The sequence below is a fragment of the Apteryx mantelli genome, chromosome 12 (genome assembly GCF_036417845.1).
Source record: "Apteryx mantelli isolate bAptMan1 chromosome 12, bAptMan1.hap1, whole genome shotgun sequence".
Classification (NCBI taxonomy): Eukaryota; Metazoa; Chordata; class Aves; order Apterygiformes; family Apterygidae; genus Apteryx; species Apteryx mantelli.
The window spans coordinates 2,179,018-2,201,962 of NC_089989.1; the positions used below are offsets into that span (position 1 = coordinate 2,179,018).

At 58.2% G+C, this 22,945-nt stretch overlaps 1 protein-coding gene across 3 annotated transcripts in view; it reads right to left on the reverse strand.

The window, feature by feature from the left end:
- The window catches only part of SEMA3F (semaphorin 3F), a 40,740-nt gene extending 18,176 nt beyond the window's left edge, over window positions 1-22,564 (reverse strand). For 2 of the 3 annotated variants that reach the window (XM_067303683.1, XM_067303681.1), the window contains exons 1-2: window positions 21,847-22,093; window positions 17,355-17,519 (exon numbers count right to left, since the gene is read on the reverse strand). In XM_067303683.1, coding sequence (XP_067159784.1) covers window positions 17,355-17,466 — 112 coding nt within the window. In that variant the 5' untranslated portion in view covers window positions 17,467-17,519; window positions 21,847-22,093. Of the gene's footprint in view, window positions 1-17,354; window positions 17,520-21,846; window positions 22,094-22,373 lie in introns of those variants that run through there. The other variant, XM_067303682.1, reaches the window with a different exon arrangement.
- Window positions 22,565-22,945: the final 381 nt, after the last annotated feature.

The following is a 22,945-nucleotide window of genomic DNA, read 5'->3' on the forward strand; positions in this document are numbered from 1 at the left end:
CAGCAGCAGGCAGGGAAATGGGACAGGCAAGGGCAGGCAGTGGCAAGTAAGGACATGGGGCACACAGCAGCAGGAAGGACATGGGACAGGCCAGGGCAGGCAGCAGCAGGCAGGGACGTGGGGCAGGCCAGGGCAGGCAGTGGCAGGCAGGGATATGGGACAGGCAGTGGCAGGTAGCGGCAGGCAAGGACATGGGGCACGCAGCAGCAGGCAACGGCAGGCAGGGATATGGGACAGGCAGTGGCAGGCAGGGACATGGGACAGGCAGGGGCATGCAGTGGCAGGCAGGAACATGGGACAGGCAGGGGCAGGCAGCAGCAGGCAGGGACATGAGGCAGGCAGCAGCAGGCATAGCTAGGCAGCAGCATGAGCCGGGGTCCTGAACCCCAGTGGGGCAGCTGAGTGTGGGGCCAGGAAGCCTGAGGCAGCAAGCAAAATCCTGCAGCTCCCTGTCCCCTGGCCTCCTGGGGCTCACCAGTCAGTTTACCACAATGCACTGTGAAAGCATTCTCAGGAAGCCAAGTGAGGAACAGTTGTCCACAACACTGCACGCTCCAGGCCCCCACTGCACACAGACATGATGGTCTGGAAGGGAAGTCCATGCCATTTCCCCCATTAAAGTCAAGCTAATGAGGGTTGTTTCAGGACTGGGAAGGCACTGGTTGGCACTGGGCAGGTGTGTGTGTGGGCTGCCCGCCAGCAAGGCAGATCACACTGACATGATGGGAGGCAGCTGAAGAAAACAGGAGGCCTGCCCAGGACATAGGGATACCACCCCAGGACACACAGTACTGCCTTGGGACACATGGGTACTGCCCCAGGACACAAAGATATTGCCCTGGGACATGGGGTATCACCTTGGAATACACAGATACTGCTCCAGGAGAGGGGCATACTGCCCCAAGACACATGGATACCACTCCAGGAGATATGGATAATGCAGTGGTACGTGTAGGTACCACCTTTGGGCATGCAGATACTCCCAGGGGACATGGGGATAAAATCCCAGGACACAGGATTCGGCCTCTGCAGCTCCCTGTTGCCAGCAAAGCCGAGCACCAGGAACAGACCCCCACCCCAGGGAAAGCATGGGAACCGGCTTCCTGCCACCAGCTGTAAATTATGGAAAAAAATACAGGAACTCTCCTGTCTAAATCACCAAGATCCACTCAACACTGAATTCACCGGGGCACGCTGTGGTACTGCAACCTGCAGGAGACAGATGAGACCCCAAAGGGAAGTTCGCAGTGCCTAGAGTGGAGACACAGCTTGGAAGCCAAGGAAGGTGCCGGGCAGCTCCAAAAAGACAGGGGAACCGGAAAACACCATTTGCGGTGACCTTCCGAAACAGAGTTGTGGGAAGCACGCCGGCCGGGCAGTGCATCCCAGCCAGGCTGTCATGCTGAACCCTCCTACCCTTGCTTCCCGCAGAGGGGATGGGCGGGTGTCCGAGCCAGCATGCACCTCTCTCAGCGCAGCACCCACGGCACAGGCTGCGAAGGGGCAGAGGCCAGGCTGGCCCGGGAGCACTGTGACGCAGGTAGAGGAGGGGCAGGAGCCAACCCTGACACCCGAGCATGAGAGGTCGTTTCCCAGCCTGCAAACTGCCATGCGGTGGAAGAGATGGGGCCACTTTACGCACTTCTAGAGACTCCTTAAACTGCTACAAAATGGGAATCTGGCACCAACACTAAAACCATGCACCAATCCATCAAATGGAAGATAAAAATAACCAAGGTGCAAGCAGAGACTTGTGAGCCGGAGAAGGTAACTAAACAGGGCAGGCGCCACAGCACGTTGCTTCACCTCAGCCCAGGCTGTCCGGGGGCACCCCACATCTGCCTGGCAGCCCAGGGACACCACATCCAACCTCCCCAGAGGACGCATCCCTGTTATCATCCTCCTCTCCCACCCAGGATGTGTCAGGAGATCTGTGGGGCTGAGCCAGCCACCACTGACTCCTGTAGCTTCCCAGCCATGCAACACCTCTCTCTGGCACATCACATGGTGCCGAATGCTGGCAGAGGAGGGTCTGCTTCTGACAATGGTCCAAAATATCCCCTGCTGATGGGGGTCCATCTATCCCCGGGCCTTGGACAGGGTTGCCCCAGTGCCTGGGAACTGCTCCCAGGCCTCCATCTCTGGAGCAGCTGCCGGGGCTTTGCAGGGAAAGGGGTCGGCACAAAGGGCCGTAGACCCCGCTGGCAGACCCCATTCAGCCCCCTACGCCCCAGCGATCAGAGGGCGCAGAAACACCCACATGCTTCAGGCACCCACAAAGCTGGGGCTGCCCTGACAGAGGCCCTGATGGACACGTGCCACTCCCCCTGCCCGCGCGCCCACTGCCCCGTGACGCTGAGGGCATCTCTAAGCCAATTTCTCAAAAAGGTGATGGACAGGCAGGCGAGCCCACACTCCGACCTCTGACCTGCCCCAATCGTAATCCCCTGAGCCCCTGCTGGGGGCAGCTCAGGGAGAGGGGCCCTCCCTGCTTAATCCCTGCCTGCTCTGCCTTCAAGCCTGTCCCCAGGGGCCACAGAACCCTTGGCCAGCTCTCTCTTGCTGTGGGGAGCTGGGCAGGGTAGGAGGATCTGGCACCAAATCTAAGGACGAAGCAGGATTGGGAAAACAGCCATGACCTCCCAAACACGCGTGTGTCGGGCTGCAGAGGCCGTGGCATGGATGCACGCCTGTCTGCAGCAGGACCCCATGCATGGCCCTGAGGGAGCAGTGAGAGCGGAGGGGCCTGGTGCAAGTGGCGAGCCTCCACCCAGATGCCCGGACTCAGACCTGATCACAGTGGGTGTAAATCAGGATGGCTCTATCTGCACACAGGGAGAGGGATGCATGTGAGAGGCAAAACAAAGCCATCTCACTGGGGGCACAAAGGGGCAGATCTGGCACGATCACCCCAGTCTCGCACCTCCAGGCATCGCACATGGAGCCGAGGCGGAGCAGCCCGAGCACAAACCCAGTGTGAGGAGGGGGCCTCATCCACTGGCGCCAGCCCTGCTTGCTCCCCCAAGTAGCCTTGTTCCCCCAGGGCACAGGGCCAAGCAGCCATGTATCCCCTGGGCTGGAGAAAATAGCTCATTAGAGGATCTGCCTGCTGAACGCACTCCTCCTTGCATCCCAAAGGCCAACCTCTGCAGCGGCAGAGAGCAACAAAGCCCCAGTTCCCTGGCTGGACAAGAGCCTAATCCCCTTTTAATTGCCTGCCATAGGAACCGGAAGTCTCCATCCCCTGTGCACAAGGAGTTGCCTGGCACGGCGGCTTGGGCCATGCTCCTGCCAGGGGTCAGGATGAGCATCCCCCAAATGCTTTGCTCCCATGTGGGGTGGCCAATATGGAGATGGAGGGCTGCACTTGCCATGGGCCAGATGATGGAGGCAGGAGAAAGGGCATGTGGTGTCGAATGCAGGGTCCCATGGATCTGGGATTTCTCCCCTCCATTTTGAGCCAATGCTGAAATCATTCCCTTTACAAAGCACAGCTCTGGCACTGGTCTCAAACTGGGGCTGCTTGGCTACAAATCCTCCTGTATTGGGACCCATCATTCACACAGCACCCACCTCACGCCCTGTGGTAGGGGTGCTCTCCGGGAATTCCTCTCTCAGGTGGACAGCAAATTGGGCTCCAGCCAGTAACAGCCAAGCCCCAGCTCTCGGCACCTTGCAATATAACAAAGAAGGGCTGCTTCTTGCCCTGACAACTCGTCCAGACTGCCTGTCTCACCCCGTGCAGCCCTTGCTCTTTCAAAGCCACCTGCTCCCAGCCAGGCTGGATGCAGACACCTGAGGAATCCCCTTTCCACGATCATTTCATGGTCTTGAGCATGAGATTTAATTACCCTCCACCCTTGAGCAGCTACAAACGATGTTGGTGGCCAGGAAACTAGCCAGACCTTTCAACAGCAACAAAATGCAACCCTCTTCTCTCCCCCTTGGCTTCAGCTCACTGCTCCACATCGGCTGTGAACAGCACAGCCCGATTATACGCTCCATAAAGCCAAATTCCCCTCTTATTTGTTCTAAATTTACAGCTCTTCATTTCACCAAACAGCTTTCTGACGATGGTGCGGTAGCAGCTGCCCATGCCTCCGCCCTCACCATCTCGGCAGGCCGGCTGACCCGCAGCACGGCCTCGGAGGAGTCAGGATCGGCTGTTGAAGCCGAGAGCCCAACGCCGCACACTGTGGGATGCTGCCACAGGGCCCTCTCCCACTGGATGCTGCCCCTCATCCCCAGCGGGCAGGGGGAGATGAGAGTGGTCTCAAACTCAGAGGTGACCGAATCAGCTGTCAGTGCAGAGAGACCAGCCACAGCCCTTCACCAGCGTGTCTCCAAAGCGGGGCTCATCTCCAAATAGAGGATGTGATTTTGGGTCCCTCCAAAAAGCAGAGCTGGGTGAATCCCAGAGACCCGTTCACCTCACATGAATGCTTCCAGGGTCCCATCCCCTCGGGCACCTCTCATGCAGGAGCTGGCACAGTGGATGCAAAGGGTTAATCCCCTTTGGGACTGGGAAGGCCATCTCCCCAGGTGCACCATTAGCCCATCCGCTGTGCCAGCAAAACCAATTACACGCGCTCTCACCTAATTAGTTTCTAATTATGGGCTTGTAGTGCATTCAACATAATTAACATGTAAATTACACGCCATGTTTATATTCAATAACCGCTCTCCCCAGTCCTGGCAGCAAAGATGACACTGCCTTTTGGGAGCCCTTTTCTTTATTTTAATCTGGGTGAATGAATTTAATTTAAATGCCAATGGAGTAGCCCTGACTGTATTTCACCAGCGATACAGTGCTGTCTCCAAAGAGCTCCGGGAAGAGCAAGTCAGGCCTGGCTGAGCTGGTGCTGGGACTCCCGCTCAGCCATGGGTCCCTGGGGGAGCTGGGGCCGCGTCGAGCAGGACAGCAAGGAGGGCAGCTGGCCCAGGAGGGAGCAGCTCCTATCCCAAGGTTATGGCTGGTTCCAAGCAAGCTTTGAATATCTTTTTCCTCCCCAGGTAAGCCGTTCACCCAGAGCAGAGATGAGCTGGGATTAGGGTGGCCAAATCAGCTCCAGTCAGGGACATCAATTTGGGGGCTGGAGCAGATGGCAAATGTATCTTTCTCACCCTCCTACAAGATAATGCTTTTGCCACACAGGGGGCCTAGCTGCTCAGGGACCTGCCCATGTCCCTGCAATCACCTCCCGGATTACAAGGCTCCAGCCGAGGCAGAGAAGCAGAGATTTGCAAGAAAAACAGGATAGGAAAAGGCCACCGGAGAGTGCTGTGAGGGGAGCAGAGCCAGGCAACCCCAGCTGGCCCCGAGCTGCTGCCAGGCAAAGGGGGCCTGGCTGCACCTCTGAGCTGGAGCATGGGCCTGGACCACCCAAAGCAGGATCAGGGCTAAAGCCTTTGAATTTTCTGTAAAAGAACCCTCCCCAACCCCCAGAGAGAGGAAATCTGTCCCTGCTCCAGCAAGAAAAGGGGCAATGGGGATAGAAAAGCCCCCAATGCCTGGAGTGTACCCCCAAGCTGCCCACCTGCAAACCCCAAAGGCCAGTGGGTACCTGCCTGCACCCCAGCCCTGTGGGAGTGGGCAGGAAGCAGTGCTGTCCCCTGCACGCTTGGATTTAGGTGCAGTAACCAATTTGAGGCTGACAGCTGACGGCCTGGCCTGCAGAGCCTGGTTCCCACAGCTCCCTGCCCGGCGCACGCCATTCCCACGGCTGTCACACACCCACCATGACTGGAGAAGGAACCTGCCATGGGGCAAGGGAGTCCTGACTGTCTCAGACCCTCCAGGGACTGCAGGAGAGATCAACACACTGGGAAGGTCCAGGTCATAGGCACATGCTCCCTTCTCTCTTACAGGGCTTAGGCCCACATCCCTCAGGAGCAGGATGGCAGGGACGAGTCTCAGCACTTTCAGCTGCCTGTGTCAGAGAAGTCCAGGCCATTTCCCGGTGGCCTTTTTTCCCTCTGTGGCGATCCCCCTGCTCCCCAGCCAGGGATCCCGCAGCCATCACACAACAGATGGAGAAAAGGCAGGTGAGAAGAGCCTGGAGCTCCCCGCAGGGATGGATGCCAGCTCAGCCCTCACTGGCAGGGCCATCACTTAACACTGTGTTTCTCAGCAAAGCCAGGGAATGTGCTGGAGCAAGCCCGGTGAGGCAGTGTCACCTCCCAACTCACCCGCCCAGGCTCCCCAGAGCAGAGCCAGGCGGGGAAGAAGGCATGGTGGAAAGGACCGCACGTCATGTCTTGCCTGTGCTGGAAAACTTCTGCCCTGCTTCCCCAAGGCCCCGTGGGTCTGCCCCTGCCCGAGCCTCTGGTGGCTGCTGGCTGTTGTGTTTCCCTTCTGCCTGGGGGCACCCGCCCACTCCACCTGGGAAGCGGCATTCCTCTCCATGCCAGCCGTGGCAGTGACCTGGGGGGATCAAACCGACTTAACTGCTCTGGAAAGGAGTGAGATGCCGATGCCAGTGAAGGGGGTGGGAAGGAGTCAGAACAACGCTCACACATTTCCTTTCTTAGACCTTAGACCAGAGAGTTCATTAAGCACCGGTGGAAGGTTTATAAAAGACAACTATGAGCCAAAAGACACAGCTAGACATTTCACCAGTGTTTCCAAAATACTTCAGCAGGCAGGCTATCATGCCAGCAGAGGTTAAAGGAAGAGATCTTTCTAGGTTCCCCCCTTCTGCACCTTGTAACACTTTAAAATGCTCAGGAGAGTCAGGCCCCCTGTCCAGGAAGCCAAGCTTGCCTGGAGCAGGTCGACAGCAGGCTGCTGCAATCCCATGGCTGCAGATGGGGTTTCTCAGTCCATGGCAAAGCACTGCAGGGCTGTTGGATCCACACCACAGAGCCGCCCCCCCCCCCCCGAGCCCTGCTGCAGCCATACCCCAGGGCCACAGCTGCCACCCAGGGCATCTTTTACTCTGGAAACTGCAGGAATTTAAAGTAAGCCCCATCACTCCTTTTGGAAGAGTTTCCCCCCTTCCTGGCCTGAAATTTCACACATTGCCTTTTGGTCACTCTCCTAATGGGGGAGAAAGGCAAGTTAGGCAACAAACCCAGACAGAGGGGCTGAGCTGGTGCAGGACAGAGATTGGAGGTGGCGGATTTGTCCCTGCTTGCATTTAAATCATTTGTTGTTATTGGAGCTGATCAAAGAGCTGGGGGGGGTTGCATTATGAAAGCAGGATTGCTTATTTGTTTGAGCGTCACTTCGCTACCCCTTGATGGGTTATTTATGATGTAATTAAGCTAATTACTTGTAATAAGAGAGTTTCTGTGGCCCTGAGCCAAGCTCTTTTCCCATTTAACCAATTCACAGGTGGTAGGAAACTGAAGAAGTCTGATGAGGACTTGGAGATGAAATGGCTCTAGCTTCTGCACTGCTCCACTGAGCATTTCAGCTACTTGTGCTAGTTTGCTTTGATTGCAAACCATTTCCAGCTCCCACGGGGAGCGTCTCTGTGTGCCATCACCTAGCACCTGCTTGGAAATTCTCCTCACGCAGTGAAGGAAGAACCGTGGCTAGAAACGTGTGCACAAAGAGGGGGAAAGCAAACGTGAAGTGGGGGCCTGCAGCACGCGGAGGTGGGCTGCCAGTGCAACCCATGTGCTGCAGACCCCCAGAGCTGTCCCACAACTCCTCCTGCATCATGGGCAAAACCCCCATGCTCCACCTGCTAGCACAACCCCTTCCCCACAAAAAGAGCAAAGCCGAAAGAAAGGGCAACAGGGTCTTGCCCTGCAGGAGCCTGGGCTGGGCTGCTCTCCCCCAGCTCAGGCTAAGCCTCCTTTGCTTTGGGGCATGGGTGGCAGCATCAGAAGAGCTCCCCAGGGTACACAGGGCTCAGCCTGTCCCATCACCTCCAGGGCTGTGGCGGCTCTCAGCAGCCATCCCGCAGTGCTGCCGCACTACTGAGAGCCCCAGGGAAGGGGAGAGCTCCATGTGGGGGCAAAATGAGAGCCCTGGAAGTGCAGCACAGCAGGGATGGGGCGTGCTGCAAGGGGCTGCTGGGGCGTGCCTGGGGCCCCTGGGCCCCCAAGCCCAGCCATGCAGCATACACCTCATGGAGGCTTGCACCCAGCTCCAAAGCAGGGCAATTTGGGAGTGGGCCAAAAAAACACATTTTTCCGCTGAAAATGCTGATTAATCCCCCACCCGCATCATAGGAAGAGGCGGGCAGGAAAGAACAGGGTTTCAGCAAAGCTGTACTAAAAATTACCCCAAGTCTTTGAATAGGGAGAAGTTCTTGAAGCAGAACATTTTCCTAAACGCAAGTCTCGCCTTCTGCATCAAAGTGGTGTCCCCCCTTGAGACAGCCTCTCATCTGTACTTAGAAGTGGCAGGGGAAAAACTGAAAATAAAGACATGACATGAAACATTTTGTTCAATCAGAGAGTGACTCTGTCTGCAAAACATCCCCTGGATGCCAGCAAGGATGAATCTAAAGCGCAGGGCTCTGAAATTCTCGCAGGGAAGGAAAAGCGTCTCCCCGCTTGGCCGGTCCCACCACCGACCTCGAGGGCTCCTTCGCGCCAGCGGGACGCCAGGGCCTCCCCCCCAGCCCCGCCGACCAGCCGAGCCGGAGATGTGAGGATGTGCCACAGTGAGGAAGTGTCACTCAGCAGAGGTGAGGCGGCCAGCACTGTGTCCCCCAAGGCCCTTCACCCAGGTCCTGGCCTGGAAAAGACTCTGGGGAGCTGGTCCCTTGGATTGGTCCAGCCTCATTAGCAGCAGGAAAAACCCCTGCTGCCTTCTCAGGAAGGAACCCTTGTTTGGAGAAACTCTTTCATTCCTCCAAAAGGAAACAACCTCTCCACGGCTAATTTCCAGCCATAAATCACTCCGTGCTTTGCACCCTCTCCCCCAGCCTGAGACCTCTTCTCCCTGAGGAGAGCAGCTCCTGTCCCGCAGATGCAGCATCCTCTGGGCTGCTCCGGGGCTGCCTGGCCTCTTGTATCCTGGCCAAAAACAGGCCACTGAGAGCATCTGTGATAGCAAGCAGGGCTGGAAACCTCCTGGCTGGTCTGGGAGCCAATTTACGAGATTTAGGGGATGCTAAACCCCTCGACACGGCTTTGGCTGGGCAGCCAAGCTACAAGGACCTATCTCCCCCCACCACCCAGGGAAAATTTCCTGCTCTCCAGTTCAAAAGCACTCCTCTCAATCTGACCACAAGCACGGCACCGTGGACAACAGCCTCACAGTGACCAAAATGACCTCTCCGGCTCTCCCCTTCATCACCGAACGCGCTTCACACTCGGGTTAGGGGGTGCAGGAAAAGCTCGGCACTGGGTCCACACTGATCCAGGGCTCTGATGCCCTGGATGAGGGTGCCCACAGACTCAGGGATGCACAGAAAGGGATCAATCACGCAATACCTCCAAGCAACAACCTCCTTGAACACATCCTCCCCAGCCACGTTAAAGCACCAACCCTGTCCCTTGCACCAGGGTGAGAGAGGGGCAATACACCACAAAATGGGTTGGGACGGCTGCTGCCACACCAAGCTGTGGCAGCGAGGCCTAGGGAAAAATCCCGGGGTTTGAAATGGTTTTTCCAAAGCCTGTAATTTGGGAACGTACAACACGTTTTAGCAACCCACAGCCTCCTCACCAAGCGTTGCTGAGAGCCACAGCCCTGGCCTGGCTAACAGAGGGTGCTGCGCAAACAAGAAGCCATGGCTCATTCTCACAGAAACCCACTGAACAACAGCCACCACCGCGTGCCATGATCTGTGTTGTTTTTTTTTTTAATTTTGTTTTTATTTTCTAACCCCTAAAATCCCGCATTTGTCTCTGACAAGCAGCCAGCGCCTGCAAAGAGCACACACTCTGCAAGGGAACTAGGTTCATTTTTACAGGCAATTTGCTAACCGCCAAAGAGGCAGCAGGGAATGAAATAGCTCAAATTGCTCCAGGTAGGGGGCCTGGAGAATATTTTGCCACATTTTCAAGCTGGTTGGGTCTTTCCTCCCTCAAGCATCAGACAGCACTCAGGGAGCTCAATTCTGGATCTTTAGTTGCCAGCAATTTCTGAGACCTCCTGGGCAAAAAAAACAAATGAATACACCAGAGGAATGGGAAAAGTTCAGGGAAGCAGCAGAGGAGAGGACAGGGCACCAAAGGGACCCCTGGAACACAGCAAAGCCTTGCTGAGGGGGGGGCACAAGGACACCAGAAGGAAGGGGCCAAGCCAGTACAGGAGGAGCCCCGCCACCCATCACTAATTGATTTCTTTTGAGGGCTAATGAGCTTACTAGATAAAGGCTGGGGGAGTGAGGGGGATAAAATCTCACACCTTTAGCTGGGGAGGAAGGGGCTCATAAGGAGCTTGCAGAGGCTCCCAGCCAGAGCCCAGCAGGTCCAGTCAAACTCAGGTCAGCCCCCGGTGGCAGCTGGTCCCGGTGGGGCCAAGCCGCCCCCCACCAAATGAACGCAGGCTCACCCTGCTCGCTGCCTCCAAATGCTGCAGCCAGCCTGGGCAGCAGCTTTATGCCCCCAAAGTGTCCCGTGCTACCAGCCCAAGGAAAGTGCAGCCTGCCAGTCCACAGGCCAGGAGGGACTGGGTACCCCGCGAAGCCACGTCAGGAAGTGGTGGCAGGATGCAAGCACACCCCCTTTTGTAGACCCCCGTTTTTCAGTCACCTTCTTCGCATAGCCCGAGCGCTTAACGGTGCTAGGCACGGTGGGGCAGAGCCAGGCTCGCCCCGCATTGGAACAGGCGTCGGCGACTCTCCCGGCACGTCCCCAGGCCTGGCTGTCCTTGACACCACAGTCTCCGGAGCCCTTGGCCAGTGACACCCTCCCTCGCACATTCCCTCATCTGGCTGTGTTTATTTGAGTCCACTGTCATTAAGCAATTCCTGCTCTGGTACAGCTGCAACAGCTTAGGAGGGCGCCTCCTTGGCACAGGGAGCCATGGCCCACTTGCTCGGCTCCTCTCCAGCCATCTGCCACCAACCCCCCTGCACCCCAGATCAAGTGTGCCAATGCCTTAGAGACAGGGGTAAAAAGTCCCCGGGGCAGAGCTGGCTGAAAGCACCCATTCTTGCACACACACCCCACCCCAGGGGTTGTATAGCCACAGACCCTGCTGAGACTACAGAAGGACAGGAGGCACAAGGGGAAACTGAGGCACAGGGAGCCAAGGAGCCAGGAGCAAGGTTACAAAGTGGGCTGGCAGCAAAGCTGACAGGGGACTCCAGAATGTGATTTTTTTTTTTAAGTGATTTTGTCGCTAAAAGGGGAAAATAGGTGGAAAGGAGCAGGAAAGGCCTGATGGTGGTGCAGGCTCAGGTTCCCACCAAGTCCTTCACAGCCCTGGCCAAGGCAGGAGAGGGGAAGGGGTGGGGGACAGCCCAGCTGAATTCACCCTATGAGCACTTGCAGTTTCCAAGTGGTGTAACGACAGCTGCCAGGGACCGCAGGAGCTCATCCTCCCTCCCCACACCCCAAATCCCCTCCACAGGCACACTGACACCCACCCACAGCTTCCCCCCTGCCACCAGGGGCAGGGGCAGCCCTGGGCGACAGGGTCCCCGTGAACGGGCGACAAAAACCCAGGACCACCCCAAGGACTGCAACCAGGGTCTCCGTGCCACACAGCCAAGAGGAGGGGAGGCCCCAGCCAGGCCAGCAGCTGGCACCGAGGGGGTGGACAGGCTGGGCAAGAGCTGCTCCATGCCCAGCTGCACTGCAGCCAGGGCTCCCCCTCAGGAAGGGTAGCCCGCACATGGGCTGGAGCTCTGCCGGGATTTTTATGAGAGGTGGCGACTGCAAACATGGTCTGTTCCCGTTGTTGCAGGCGAGAGGAGCTCCCTCTTTGAAGCCTGCTGAGGGCCCCGGCCCCAACAGCTTCCTGCTGCGAAGCGCTCCACAGTTGGCGCGCGAGGAAACCCTTCCTTCTAGCATGCGGAGGGCCCTGGCACCAGCCCCACCGCCGCAGTTTTCCCACGCCTGGCCACAGAAGGCGCGGAGAGATGAATCACCAGGTCTCGCATCCTCAGCTGGGAAGTGCGGCCGAGCACGGCGCAGGGAGCTGACGTCTCCAGTGCCCGAGCCCCATCTTCCTCCAAACGCAGGAGGAAACGGGAGAAGGGCAGCAGGATGCTCAGAGAAGAGGGGGAAATGGTTAGCAAGAAGATGATTAAAAATATCCACTATTTCTGGCTAGCGCTGAGCGGAGATCTGGGAAGAGCTGTTGGCAAAACAGAGCCACTCCCCAGCCTCTCCCTCTTCCAGGGAAGTGGTGGGGATCATGCTGTTCTTTCCATGCTGGCCATCTTCCTTTCCCAGCCACCACGGCCCACGAGAGACGCCCGGACAGGAAAGCCTTGAGAGGGAGGACGGCTGGACAGGGCCTTGGAGCTGGCTTCATGCTCCTGAGCATGAATGAGCGGGAACACCAGGGTCATGGGGAGCTGGAGGGAAGGACGGGAGCAGAGCAGGGCCTGCAGCCCTGGAGACGGCTGCCAAGCTGGGGGTGTAGCACGGGGAGCTCCTCGCTACAGCTGCCCTTTGAACGAGTCCCAAGAAGAGGAAGCCGTGGAGAGACAGGGTTCAAGCCAAGGCCAGGCCAGCCCTTGCCTGCCTTCCCCATCACCTGCTGCCCCAAATCCCCGAGGACCTCGGGAAAGCGATCCGCCTTGGCTCCAATGCCTCAGCGTGGGCAGGCAACAGTGGCAAAGTGCCCAGCACTGCCCCAGGGCTCCCTGCCCTCTCTGTCTGTTCCCGGGAGCAGAGCTCCCACCCCTTGCCACCACCCTCGTCCCCCACGCCACAGGGCACCCTGCCTGTCCCACCACTGCAGGCCAGCACCAGGGCAAAGGAGATGGGATCTGGCCCCTCAAGTGCCTCTTGATGCAGCAGCCTTTGCACTGCTTTGCCTTTTTTTTTTTTTTTTTTTCCTCTTTTCCTTAAACCACTGCAAACGCAATCTGATTTTGTAGACTATGACGCAGGCCCCAGGGACCTGCGACAAACTCCGCTTCCTCCTCGAGTAAGCGATAACAAGTAAGGCAAACAAACTGAGAGACGCTCCCGAGGCTGGCCGGGCTCCAGGCACCACGTCCAAGCCAGGCTGAGGCTTCTGGGGGAGTCAGCCGCTCAGTGCGGCTCCTTCGCCGGCATCCCCGCCGGGAGTGAGCGGGGCCAGGAAGAAGCTGTCAGTGGCCCTGTGGTCATCTCCTGACCAGGAGCCAGGAAGAGCACCCACAGGAAGCGCTCAGTGGTATCTGCACCTCCCCAAGCACCATGCAGGATCAGGTCCAGCCCAGGCAATGAAGAACTGGCTCAGTCCTACATGGCAATGCCTTGGCCAAAGGCTACTTCTGCCAGAGCAATGCCAATAATGGGGATGTGCACCCAAAGCCTCTGGCTTGCCCCAGCAGGATCCCTTCTGCCATGTCAACATCACTGTCCACATGCCTGTCCTGGTGCTGGACCCTGCTCTGCTTCTGTCCCAGCCACTACATGTCCTGTGTCTGAGTCCCCCATGCCATCACATACTCATCCCTGCTGCCTTGTCACTCTGTGGGCAACTCCTCCCAGCCAGCACAGCGTAGCCCAACTCATGACACAAGTGTCCCAGAGCCCTTGACCCTGTTGCAGCTGCCTGCACCATGCCATCCCATCGCCCCCAGAACTATGCAGCCCACCCCAACATTCCCATCACCTCCCTCTGCTGCTGCTATGTGCTATGGTCCGGCCCTGCCCTGGGGGATTTGGGGTGGGGGGAATCTTTCTCCAAAACCAGTCAAAGTTATTGGGCTAGGCTGGCTGGGAGAAGTGCCTTTCCAGCCTGTATTGATGAACTCTTCCTCGGCATGTTTCTCAGCCCCATCGCTTCAAGACAGACGCATGCAGATTATTGACTCGTAAAAGCTGCTTACAGACAGCTCATTTTGCAGCTCCTTGGTCCCAGCTAGCCCTTAGGGAAGACCCAAGGCTAATTCTCATCGACTGGAGTCACTGCAAAAGCACAGCCAGAGAAGGAGCAAGCAAGATCTCTCTTCCCAGACACATTAGACACCACGTGCTCCTGTGCAACAAGCCACAGACATTTCTCCTGGACATGGAAGTACAAACCACACCTTTTTCCTCTATGAAATCCAGCCTCTTGGCAGCAAGACCAGGAGGAGCCCCCAGGCACAGAGGCGGGCACCTGTCCCAAGAAATCCCAGGGAGCAGTGGGCACTGCTGCCAGCAGGTAGGATGGGAAAGGGCAGAAGAAGGGAGCACAAGGAGAGGCTGGAGACCCCAACGCAGGCTCCAAGTCACTTGTGTGACACTCCTACATCCCTTTGGCACAGCCAGGGATCTCTGCTTTCACCCAACAACCCAGTTTTGCCTTCTCTTCCTGTGGCCCAGCTCCACGGCTCCCTGCCAGCAAGAGATGAACCAAACACAAGATGCAGAGAGAGGAACAGTCCTCTGAGCTGGGGCTGAACATGCGCAAACAATCCTGCGGCATACCAGGCCTAACCATGCTTATCCGGAATTAATTCTACTGCCCTGGGCATGCTGGGTGGCTCCAGGATGGCGACATGCATTAACACATGCATCCCCAGGATGGTATAAGCTGGTTCCACCCAAGGGATTACCACAGCATGAGGGACCAGCGGTCAGTGCAGAGCCCTTTGTCCCGCATGGCCCCACACCACATGCCACAGCAGAGTACAGCACTCCAGCATGCACATGCTGAGACCTCAATCTCCAGGTGGAAGTTTCCCCACTGTGTGCATAAGCGTGAACACTATGGGTGTGACCCATATCGCAGAGTCATAGACTCAGGCTCTCCTCCACAATCTGCTCCCACCACACACTTGCCTCTCCAGGGAGGTTTGCCTCCTGTCTTGCCTGCACGGAGCAGAGCTGACTGAAGCTGGGCTGGTTTATGCCTTGTGTGAATTTGGCCCCCTTCCTCAAACCGCACAATGTCTCTCTCTGCCAGGTAGGGACCTGAGGGTCGATGCTGACTTACACAGCCAGGGCTATGGGCCACAAAGGGCAGCAAGAGCCAGTCGCGTCCCTGAAACCCTCAGCTCAGAGGAGACATTCACAGCCTGTGGGCATTCTGCCCCCAGCCTAACCACCAATGCAGTCATTCTAACAGCAGGCCATGAGACATTTCAAATGCCCATGAGACATTTCAAATGCCCATTGCACTGATGCACCGTCTTCACATGAGGAAGGACAACAGCACCCGTGCACCGATATGGGGGAAAACCATGTTGGGGAACATGCTCTTGAACAGTCTCCCAGATCCATTTCTGCCCCTGTGTTTGCATGAGGTACACATCCATATGCAGAAAACAGCAGCAGTAACTTCTGAGGGGCTGAACACCCTGGACTTGCTTTGGCAGCGCCCCAAAACCCTTCCAGTTTACCTGTCAAAGCAAAAACCAACTACTGCAACACTTGGATAGCTGGCCTGGACAAGCATGGCATCCCAAACTAAACAAGGTGCTCCAGGACCCCATTTGCTGGTGTGCCTGCATCAGCCAGCCCAGCTCCTCCTCCAATGGGCAGAAACCACTCACTCGTTTCCAGCCTGAACTTGCCCCATCCTCTTCATACTATTGATTTTCGTACAGAGACCAGCTTTTAACTCTAGCAGCTCTCCCTTCCCCCCTTGTCCTTGCTGAATTTGCAGTCAGCATCCAGGTCCCTTTCTGCTGAGCTCTGCCAGACTGAAGATGCCACACTGAACTCCACTTGTGTGATCGCCTCTCCCACCAGCTCCCTCATGAATTCACATCCCTGGGCCACTGGTGCCAAATCTAGTATGAAATCTGGAGGGCAAAGTCATGGCAAGATCTCACGGCAAGGCCCAGCTGGCAATAGAAAAGCAGGTGCGCAACTGGCACAGAACCTTCCTCAACTCTCACAGTAGGCTGGCAGTCAGCGAGGGAGCAGACACAACCCTCCTCAAAGCCTCTCACTGCCCCTGCTCCAAAACCTTTGTGCCTCTGCATCTCCTCTACCACACATCCTGAAAGTGCCCACCAGATCATATAACCCTGCTTCAGCCTGCAGACACAGAGGTGAAGGTGGGCCAGATTTGCACCCATGCCCAAACGCTGGTTCTCAGTGCTTCACATCCAGATCTTGGCCACTGGCTGGAATGTGAGAAGTCACTTTTGGGGGGCCCCGCAGTCCCACCAGGTGCTGGGCCAGGGTACAGGGAGACTCACAGTCTAAATGGGAGAAACAGGGTGGGGACAAACTGTGCCACACACAGGAGAGGAATTTGACTCAAGATCTCCCCAGAAGACTTGGGATCAGGGAGGAAAGCCCATGTGTCCTGGGTCCTAACACCTCTCCATTCAGCACCTGGTGCTCCTGCAGCGGCACACCTCTCACATCATCTCAACAGCAGGCAAAAGGCACACACAAAGCCAGCATGAACCTTCACGTGCCTGCCACCCTTTTCACAAGTGGCCCTGGCCTGGGAGGCATCCAAACGCACAGGTCAGCAGCAGGCAGCCAGCTCCAGGGCCTGGCAGCAAGTGTGGCAGGCCCCAGAGAGACAACGGGATCTGAATACGCTAGCAGACCCTGCTGCTGACAATGCCAGTGGGCACAACTTCTGTTCTGCTCCTCGTTTTGCAACCCAAACCTCCACAATGGTCCCTCCAACCCCACCCCCGTCACTCTTTGGGTCCAGGAACAGCTCTGATATTTCAGTTTCCGATAGTTCAATCTGCCTACTGCCAGATACCCCTCAACCCACATGCACCCCATGGCTCCCATGGCCAGACCACCCCATTACATCCTTCTCCATGGGTCCAGAGACATCCAGATGCCCCGGTACCAAAGGGTTAACTCCCTTCCCCCATCAACGCATCCTTCCCTCCTCTTCCCGGCTCCCTGCCAGCTCCCAGGCATTAATACCAGCTCGGGGGTCGGGTGCCGCATCAAGCTGCTGTCTGGACCATCAGTTGCTGTGCTCGACTCTGGCGCTCACAGGAAAGCTCCCTGCAACTTGACGCAGAGTATCTCCAGATGGAGAGAGCCACTGAGCCACCCACCCACGAGGGGAAGCATATTGGATGGGCTGGGCAGGCTCCCAGTCCCCTGGATTGGGAGGGAGAATGGACTGGGAGCTCACGCAGGTAGGGACCTGGATCCACGCTGAGATTTCTTCCCTGCTGTCCAGAGTGACGGCAGAGGGAGCAACCCGCTAATGCCCCCAGGTGAAAGGAGGAAAGACCAGCCTGGACTAAGGTGGCCCTGGAAGCGGCTGTGGGTGCAGGAATCTCCCCCCACCCCCATAAGGGGGCCCAACGCCTGCTCCAATCCCCAAATCCTGCTCTGAGGAGCAGATGGGATCTTACCTTTGAAGGAGAGCTGCACCCTCGGGGTGGCAAAGACGTAGTCCTTGGCGTGGGTGGCCCGCCAACCCAGAGTCAGCAGGGTGACCCAGAGGAGAACACCAACCACGGGCATGGTGGGCACGTGCCTAAGTCCCAAGTCCAAAGGGAGTCTGGGAGGGGCCAAGCCTGCCAGAGGGGGCACAAGAGGGAGAGACATCAGTTTGGGTAGGGATGCCCCAGGATGTAACTGTGCCAGGTAGACAGACCCAACACACAGGATGCCCCCATCCTGCACAGACCTCCTCCCAAAAGCTGCCTCTAGTGGAACTATGAGCCTGGAGGGGGAATCTGCAGACCTGCTGAAACCCTGCCCTGATCGCAGGTCAGAATTGCTGCACCCACTCCCTGGAGAATGAGGGGTTACCTGTGCCCTCCCCCACCGAAGGGGGTATAAGCCCTACACCTCACCACTGAGCTCCTTGATCCGGGCCCAGGGCTCATCTGTCAGCACACACCCTTCTCCAAGAAGGGCTAGGAGCCAGACTGGGGTGGGGGGTCCCCACAAAACCCCACTCCATGGGCTGGAGGCGAGGGACAGAGATTGGGGGGCTGGAGGACATGAGCTGCCTGTGGAGGGTCTGGCCTCACCTCCAGCTGTGGGCACCAGGCCAAGCCCACGCAGTGCCGCAGACAGCAATGTTGCACCACACTCCTTTGCTGACCCAAGCGAGCTTTGCCCAGGTGAGAAGGCTCCCTCCTCTGCCCACCCCATGGCAGCCCACCCTATTTGCAGCATCACTGCTAGGCTGGCTCCCCCTGCCCAAATAGCCAGACAAGGCTCAATGGCTCATCCCCCACCCCTGCTACCCCACATCTCCTCCCAGCCCCGAGCGGAGACACAGCAAGCAGAGCCGGGACCAAATCTTTCCAGCATGAGGGAAATCTGGACTTCATTATTCCAAGAACGAACAAAAAAAAAAAAAAATTTTTTTTTTTTTAATAAATAAAGGAGGAAGAAAAAACCCTGCTTGTGTGCCAGGCAGCTGGACTCCCTGGGGCTCCGTCACAGAGCAGAGCCCGCCAAGCTGCCTCCAGCAAGCCACACACGCACCCTGGCTCAGCATGTTGGGCGCAGTGCCCCAGTCTGCCCCTCCGTGCAGACCCTGGAGAGGGACCAGTCCCTTCTGGCCCACCTCCCCCTCCTGAAGCAGGCCTAGGCTCTCAAGCATCATCCCCTGGGGCTCCAGATCTTGGGTTTAAGGCAGGATTTTGGAGGAGATGCGTGGTGGGAATCCCTCCTGTCCCCTAAGCTCTGATGGAGCATGTGGCCTTTAAACCACATCAGAGTGGAGATGCACTGCAGGAGGGTTGCATGGTACCATGTAGGGCTTGATCATTTGGGGAGAGCTTAGCAAGCTGAGCCAAACGGGCTCTGCGTGGTGGGGACAGATGCTGCCTGCCACCATGCTGTGCCAGACGGGTCCCTGTATTTACATCCCCATGGGGACATACCCTTCGCAGCTGCGGCTCTCCCAACCGCCACTGCACAAACCTGCCCAGGGCCCAAGAGGCACGAAGGCGCCTGCCATACCGGGAGCGGGGAGGTCCTGAAAATGCCACGGCAGGCCCCGCAGAGCCCTTCAAGCCCAACTCCCCATGGCCTGAGAGGCACCCTGAGAAATGGGCTGCAAGCTGCCCTGTGCTGACTGCCACCGCAATGAAGGGCGCACATGGAAGTGACTTCACACCCCACGCATTTGGGCTCTCCCTGTATCCCACCTGGCCTTGGCTCTTCCCATCATGGTGGCAACACCACAGCAGCCACCAGTTCAATTCCTCCTTGGGCACAGATGGCACCCACTTCTCTGACTTTTACCCCAAGCAGGGTATGGGTAAGAAGGTGAGTCAGGAGGAACAGCTAAGCGGCTACCAGCAGGAGGGGACGCAGCCCTGTGAGCTAGGCACTTCCCTGAGCAGTGGGGCAAGACACGGAGCACTGAGGAACTGCTGTTCCCCAGGGCTCAATATTTTTCTCGCTATCGCCTTTGGAGTCAGTAAATATTTAGATTTGCTCTTCTCCCCATGCGCACACCCAGATCTGCTCTATTGTGCTGGCATTCGCTCCTCTTCCAAGCTTCCCCCCGCCCTCCTTCCCGTTCCCAGGCTCTGGCCTTTGCATTAACGCTGTGCCTTCTGGAGCCGGGAGAGCCCAAGACCCAAATTACCCCGCCATCCAAAACTACAGTTGGTTGCAGTTAAATAAACCCCCCAGCAGCCTTGGGAAATAATTCTGGCAAATCCCACTATTGCATTTGGATGGAGCCGTGTACGCGTCAGAGACAGGGAGCGAGATGGCAAACAAAGGAAAAGAGGGAGAGGAGGGGAAAGAAGAGAACGCACGGAAAGGAGGGGAGGAAAGGGACTGCAAGAAAACAGAGCAGAAGGAAAGAAGAAAGAGGAGAGCATCTAAGGCTGGGCAAGAAGCGGCAAATTTCAAGGCAGCAAAGGGGAAATAGTCCATTCAAATACACCTTGGCCAGGAAATCTTTATCTCCAGTATCATTTGCACTCCGGGGAAACTGGAAACTCCAGTGCTCCGGGGAGGCTGTTTTTTCACAGTGTATCAGGCCACATTCCTCCCTTGGAGCAGAGGGGAACCATTTGACATTTAAAACAACAAAAATTAAAGTTTGGCCATTTCTTTCATTGTTGGTGCCGATTCAAAAAGGTAAAGGAGGATCAAAATAACAGTCAGCATTATCCCCCCACCCTGGTCTCGACAATAAAGATTAGGTAAAACATTTCCAAGATGAAGCAATTAGGGGAAGAGGGCTTTCTCAGCTGTAATAGGAACTCCTTTCTGCAATTGAGACCCCCTCACAGAGGGGGTGCGTTGTGTGTGCCTTGGCCATTTGTAGGTAGGGCTGTGTGTGCGCGCGCGTTGTCTAAGCCGTCTAAAGAATGAGCTTAGAGAACAGGAAATGTTTAGGGAGAAAAAGCAAGCCACAGGATCAGGAATAAGAGGGGAGCTATTCCCCACTTCATGACTAAAGGCATCCACACACACAATGACATCAGCGAAAAAAATCACTGCAGCCCCTCGGACCCAACAAATAACTTTGCACAACTTCGCGCCGCCTTTAACCCTTGTGCTGGCCCTCTGAGCATGTCTGGCCTCCTCCCAGAGGAACTGGTCCCGGTGCTCCCCCAGCCCAAGGCATTCCTTGCTCTTTTAATCCTCCCAGCCTGAGCCTCCAGCCCTGCTGGCGCTGGGGCTTGGGGCAGGATTTCCCATCAGCTGCCCAGCTCCGAGCAGGGATTTGGCCACCCCATGCTGTCTGCTCCCAGGCCATGGGGTCTCCAGCAGCTGGCAGCCCACCCGCGCACCCCAGGCACCCACTCCCCAGCATGCTGGGCACCCACCTGTGCTGGCAGCCACTGCCCTCCTGGTAGTCCCAGGCCCCCCACCGTGGGCACGGGGGGCTCGCCAAGCAAGCGGTTCAGGACCCTCCCTCCAGTGTGGTGCCACTGAGGGCTCTATGTGCCAGCTTCCCTCCCAAGCGCCCCATGCCCACACCGTGCCCCAGCAATCCCTCAGCAGCAGGGTCCTCCAGTCCCCTCCCCGGGTGCTGAGAGAAAACCCAAGCGACCAAGCAGGGCTGGGGCACACTTGCCCGATGCTGGGCGTCTGGGCAGGGGGTGCCAGCAGGGCCCCCACCCAGACTGCCCCTCTCAGAGGCCAAGCCCAGGGTCTGGCAAGTGCCCTGCAGTGCTGCTGGATCCAGGCGGGGATAACCCCACCAACAACAACCCTACACCACGCAGGCACAGCAGTGGGACCAGACCAGTGGCAGGGTCCACGCAGGCACAGCACTACTCCAGACCAGGGGCATAAGCCCCATGGCAATCAGCCTGGACCCCACATGCCAGCCCCCCAGCCCAGCCACCTTGGAGCTGGCACAGAGGAGGTGGACAGGGTACTGGTGGGCAAGACAGGGCATAAGGTACTGGGGACACTGGTGAGCAGTGGGATGGGGCACTGGGAGACAGGGGTATGCAGCACTGGGGGACAGTGGTGGGCAGCAGGACAGGGCACAGGCTACTGGGGACACTGGTGAGCAGTGGGACAGGGCACTGGGCGACACGGGTGTGCAGTGCAACAAGGCATTCGGGACACCAGTGGGCAGGGGGACGGGACACTGGCGGGTGGTGGGACAGGGCGCTAGGGGAACACTGGGGATGCAGCCGCCCCAGAGCCTGGCGTGGGTGGCAGGGAGCCCGGCGCGGGTAGCAGGGAGCCCGGCGCGGGGCCGATCCCCGGGCCGCCCATCGGACCTCGTGTTCGGGTCCCAGCCGGGGAAGCTTCGGTGGCAGCAGGCGAGTTCAAAAAGGCAGAAAGTTTACTCCGGGCGACCCTCCGGCCAGGGACTCGCTGCGCCGGCGACAGTCGCAATAATCACAGTTGCAGCGCCACTCGCAGCCGCCCTCCACCCCCTCCCCCGCTGGGACTTACCTTTGCGGGGCCACAGGTCGCCCGGCTCGGGAATCCCAGCGGCGACAGCAAGGGCAGAGGCGAGGAAGGGCGGGAGCCGAGCACCGGAGCTCTGCTCGGCAGGACTTAGCGCCGCACCTCCCCTCCGCGGCCCCCCGCCATGCCGCTGCCGCGACTACCGCCGCGCCCCCCGGCCCATGGATCCGCGCCGGGACCTAGCACCCCACGCCAAAGAAAGCGCCCCCGCCCCCCGCGCCCCGAGGTTGCGCCGGGGCTCGGCGGGGCGCGGCGCGCCGGGGCGGGGCGCGGCGCGGCGGCAGAACGGGGCTGCGGCGGAGCGGCGGCGGCGGCGGCGGCGGCGACTCCCGGCTCCCGGCTCCGACTGCGCGCCGCAGCCCGTGCGCTCGCCATGGGGCTCCGCGGCGCGATTTGCATATCCCCGCCCCCGGGCGCCCCGCCCCGCCCCGGCGCCCGTGGAGGCACGAGTTCGAGGCCCCCTCCCGCTCCGCCGCGGCTGCCGCGCCCCCCCCCCACCCCCCGCTGCTCACCTCCGCCTCCTGCCTTTTGTTGCTCCGTTTTAATGACTCCCCTCCGCACGGGGCTGGCCGGGGGGTGCGCGACGAGTTTAGTCACCTCTAGTAGTCACCTTATTCCTGAGAAACACATAAATAAAGAAATAAAAGAATATGGTGTCCCTGTGTCTGCCCAGCTGGGCTGCTGGCTGCTGGGGGGTGATCGGGGCTCCCCAGGGTGGCGGGGAGACAGTGGGGAGAGGAGGAGAGATGTGACCGGCCGAGGGGGGCGTGCGCTCGGCTTTGTGAGATTCTCAGCTCTGGCAAGAAACCGCCTCCGACAAAGAGGAACTCTGCGGGCAGGGACTTGGGCTCCTTATCTTGGCCCCACCTTGTTTCTCCTTGTGGCCCCCGCTAGGGCTAACCCTCCCTGGCATCCTCCCACCCCGGCCAGGAGCCCACAAGAGACAAGTTAACCCTCTCTAGGACCATTTCCCCTGCATCCCTTTGGCCTCAGGACCTGCTGGCCCCCAGATTACCCCTCTCCAAGACCATTAGCCCTCCATCCCTCTACCCCATCACCTGCTGGTTAACCCTCTCTGGGACCA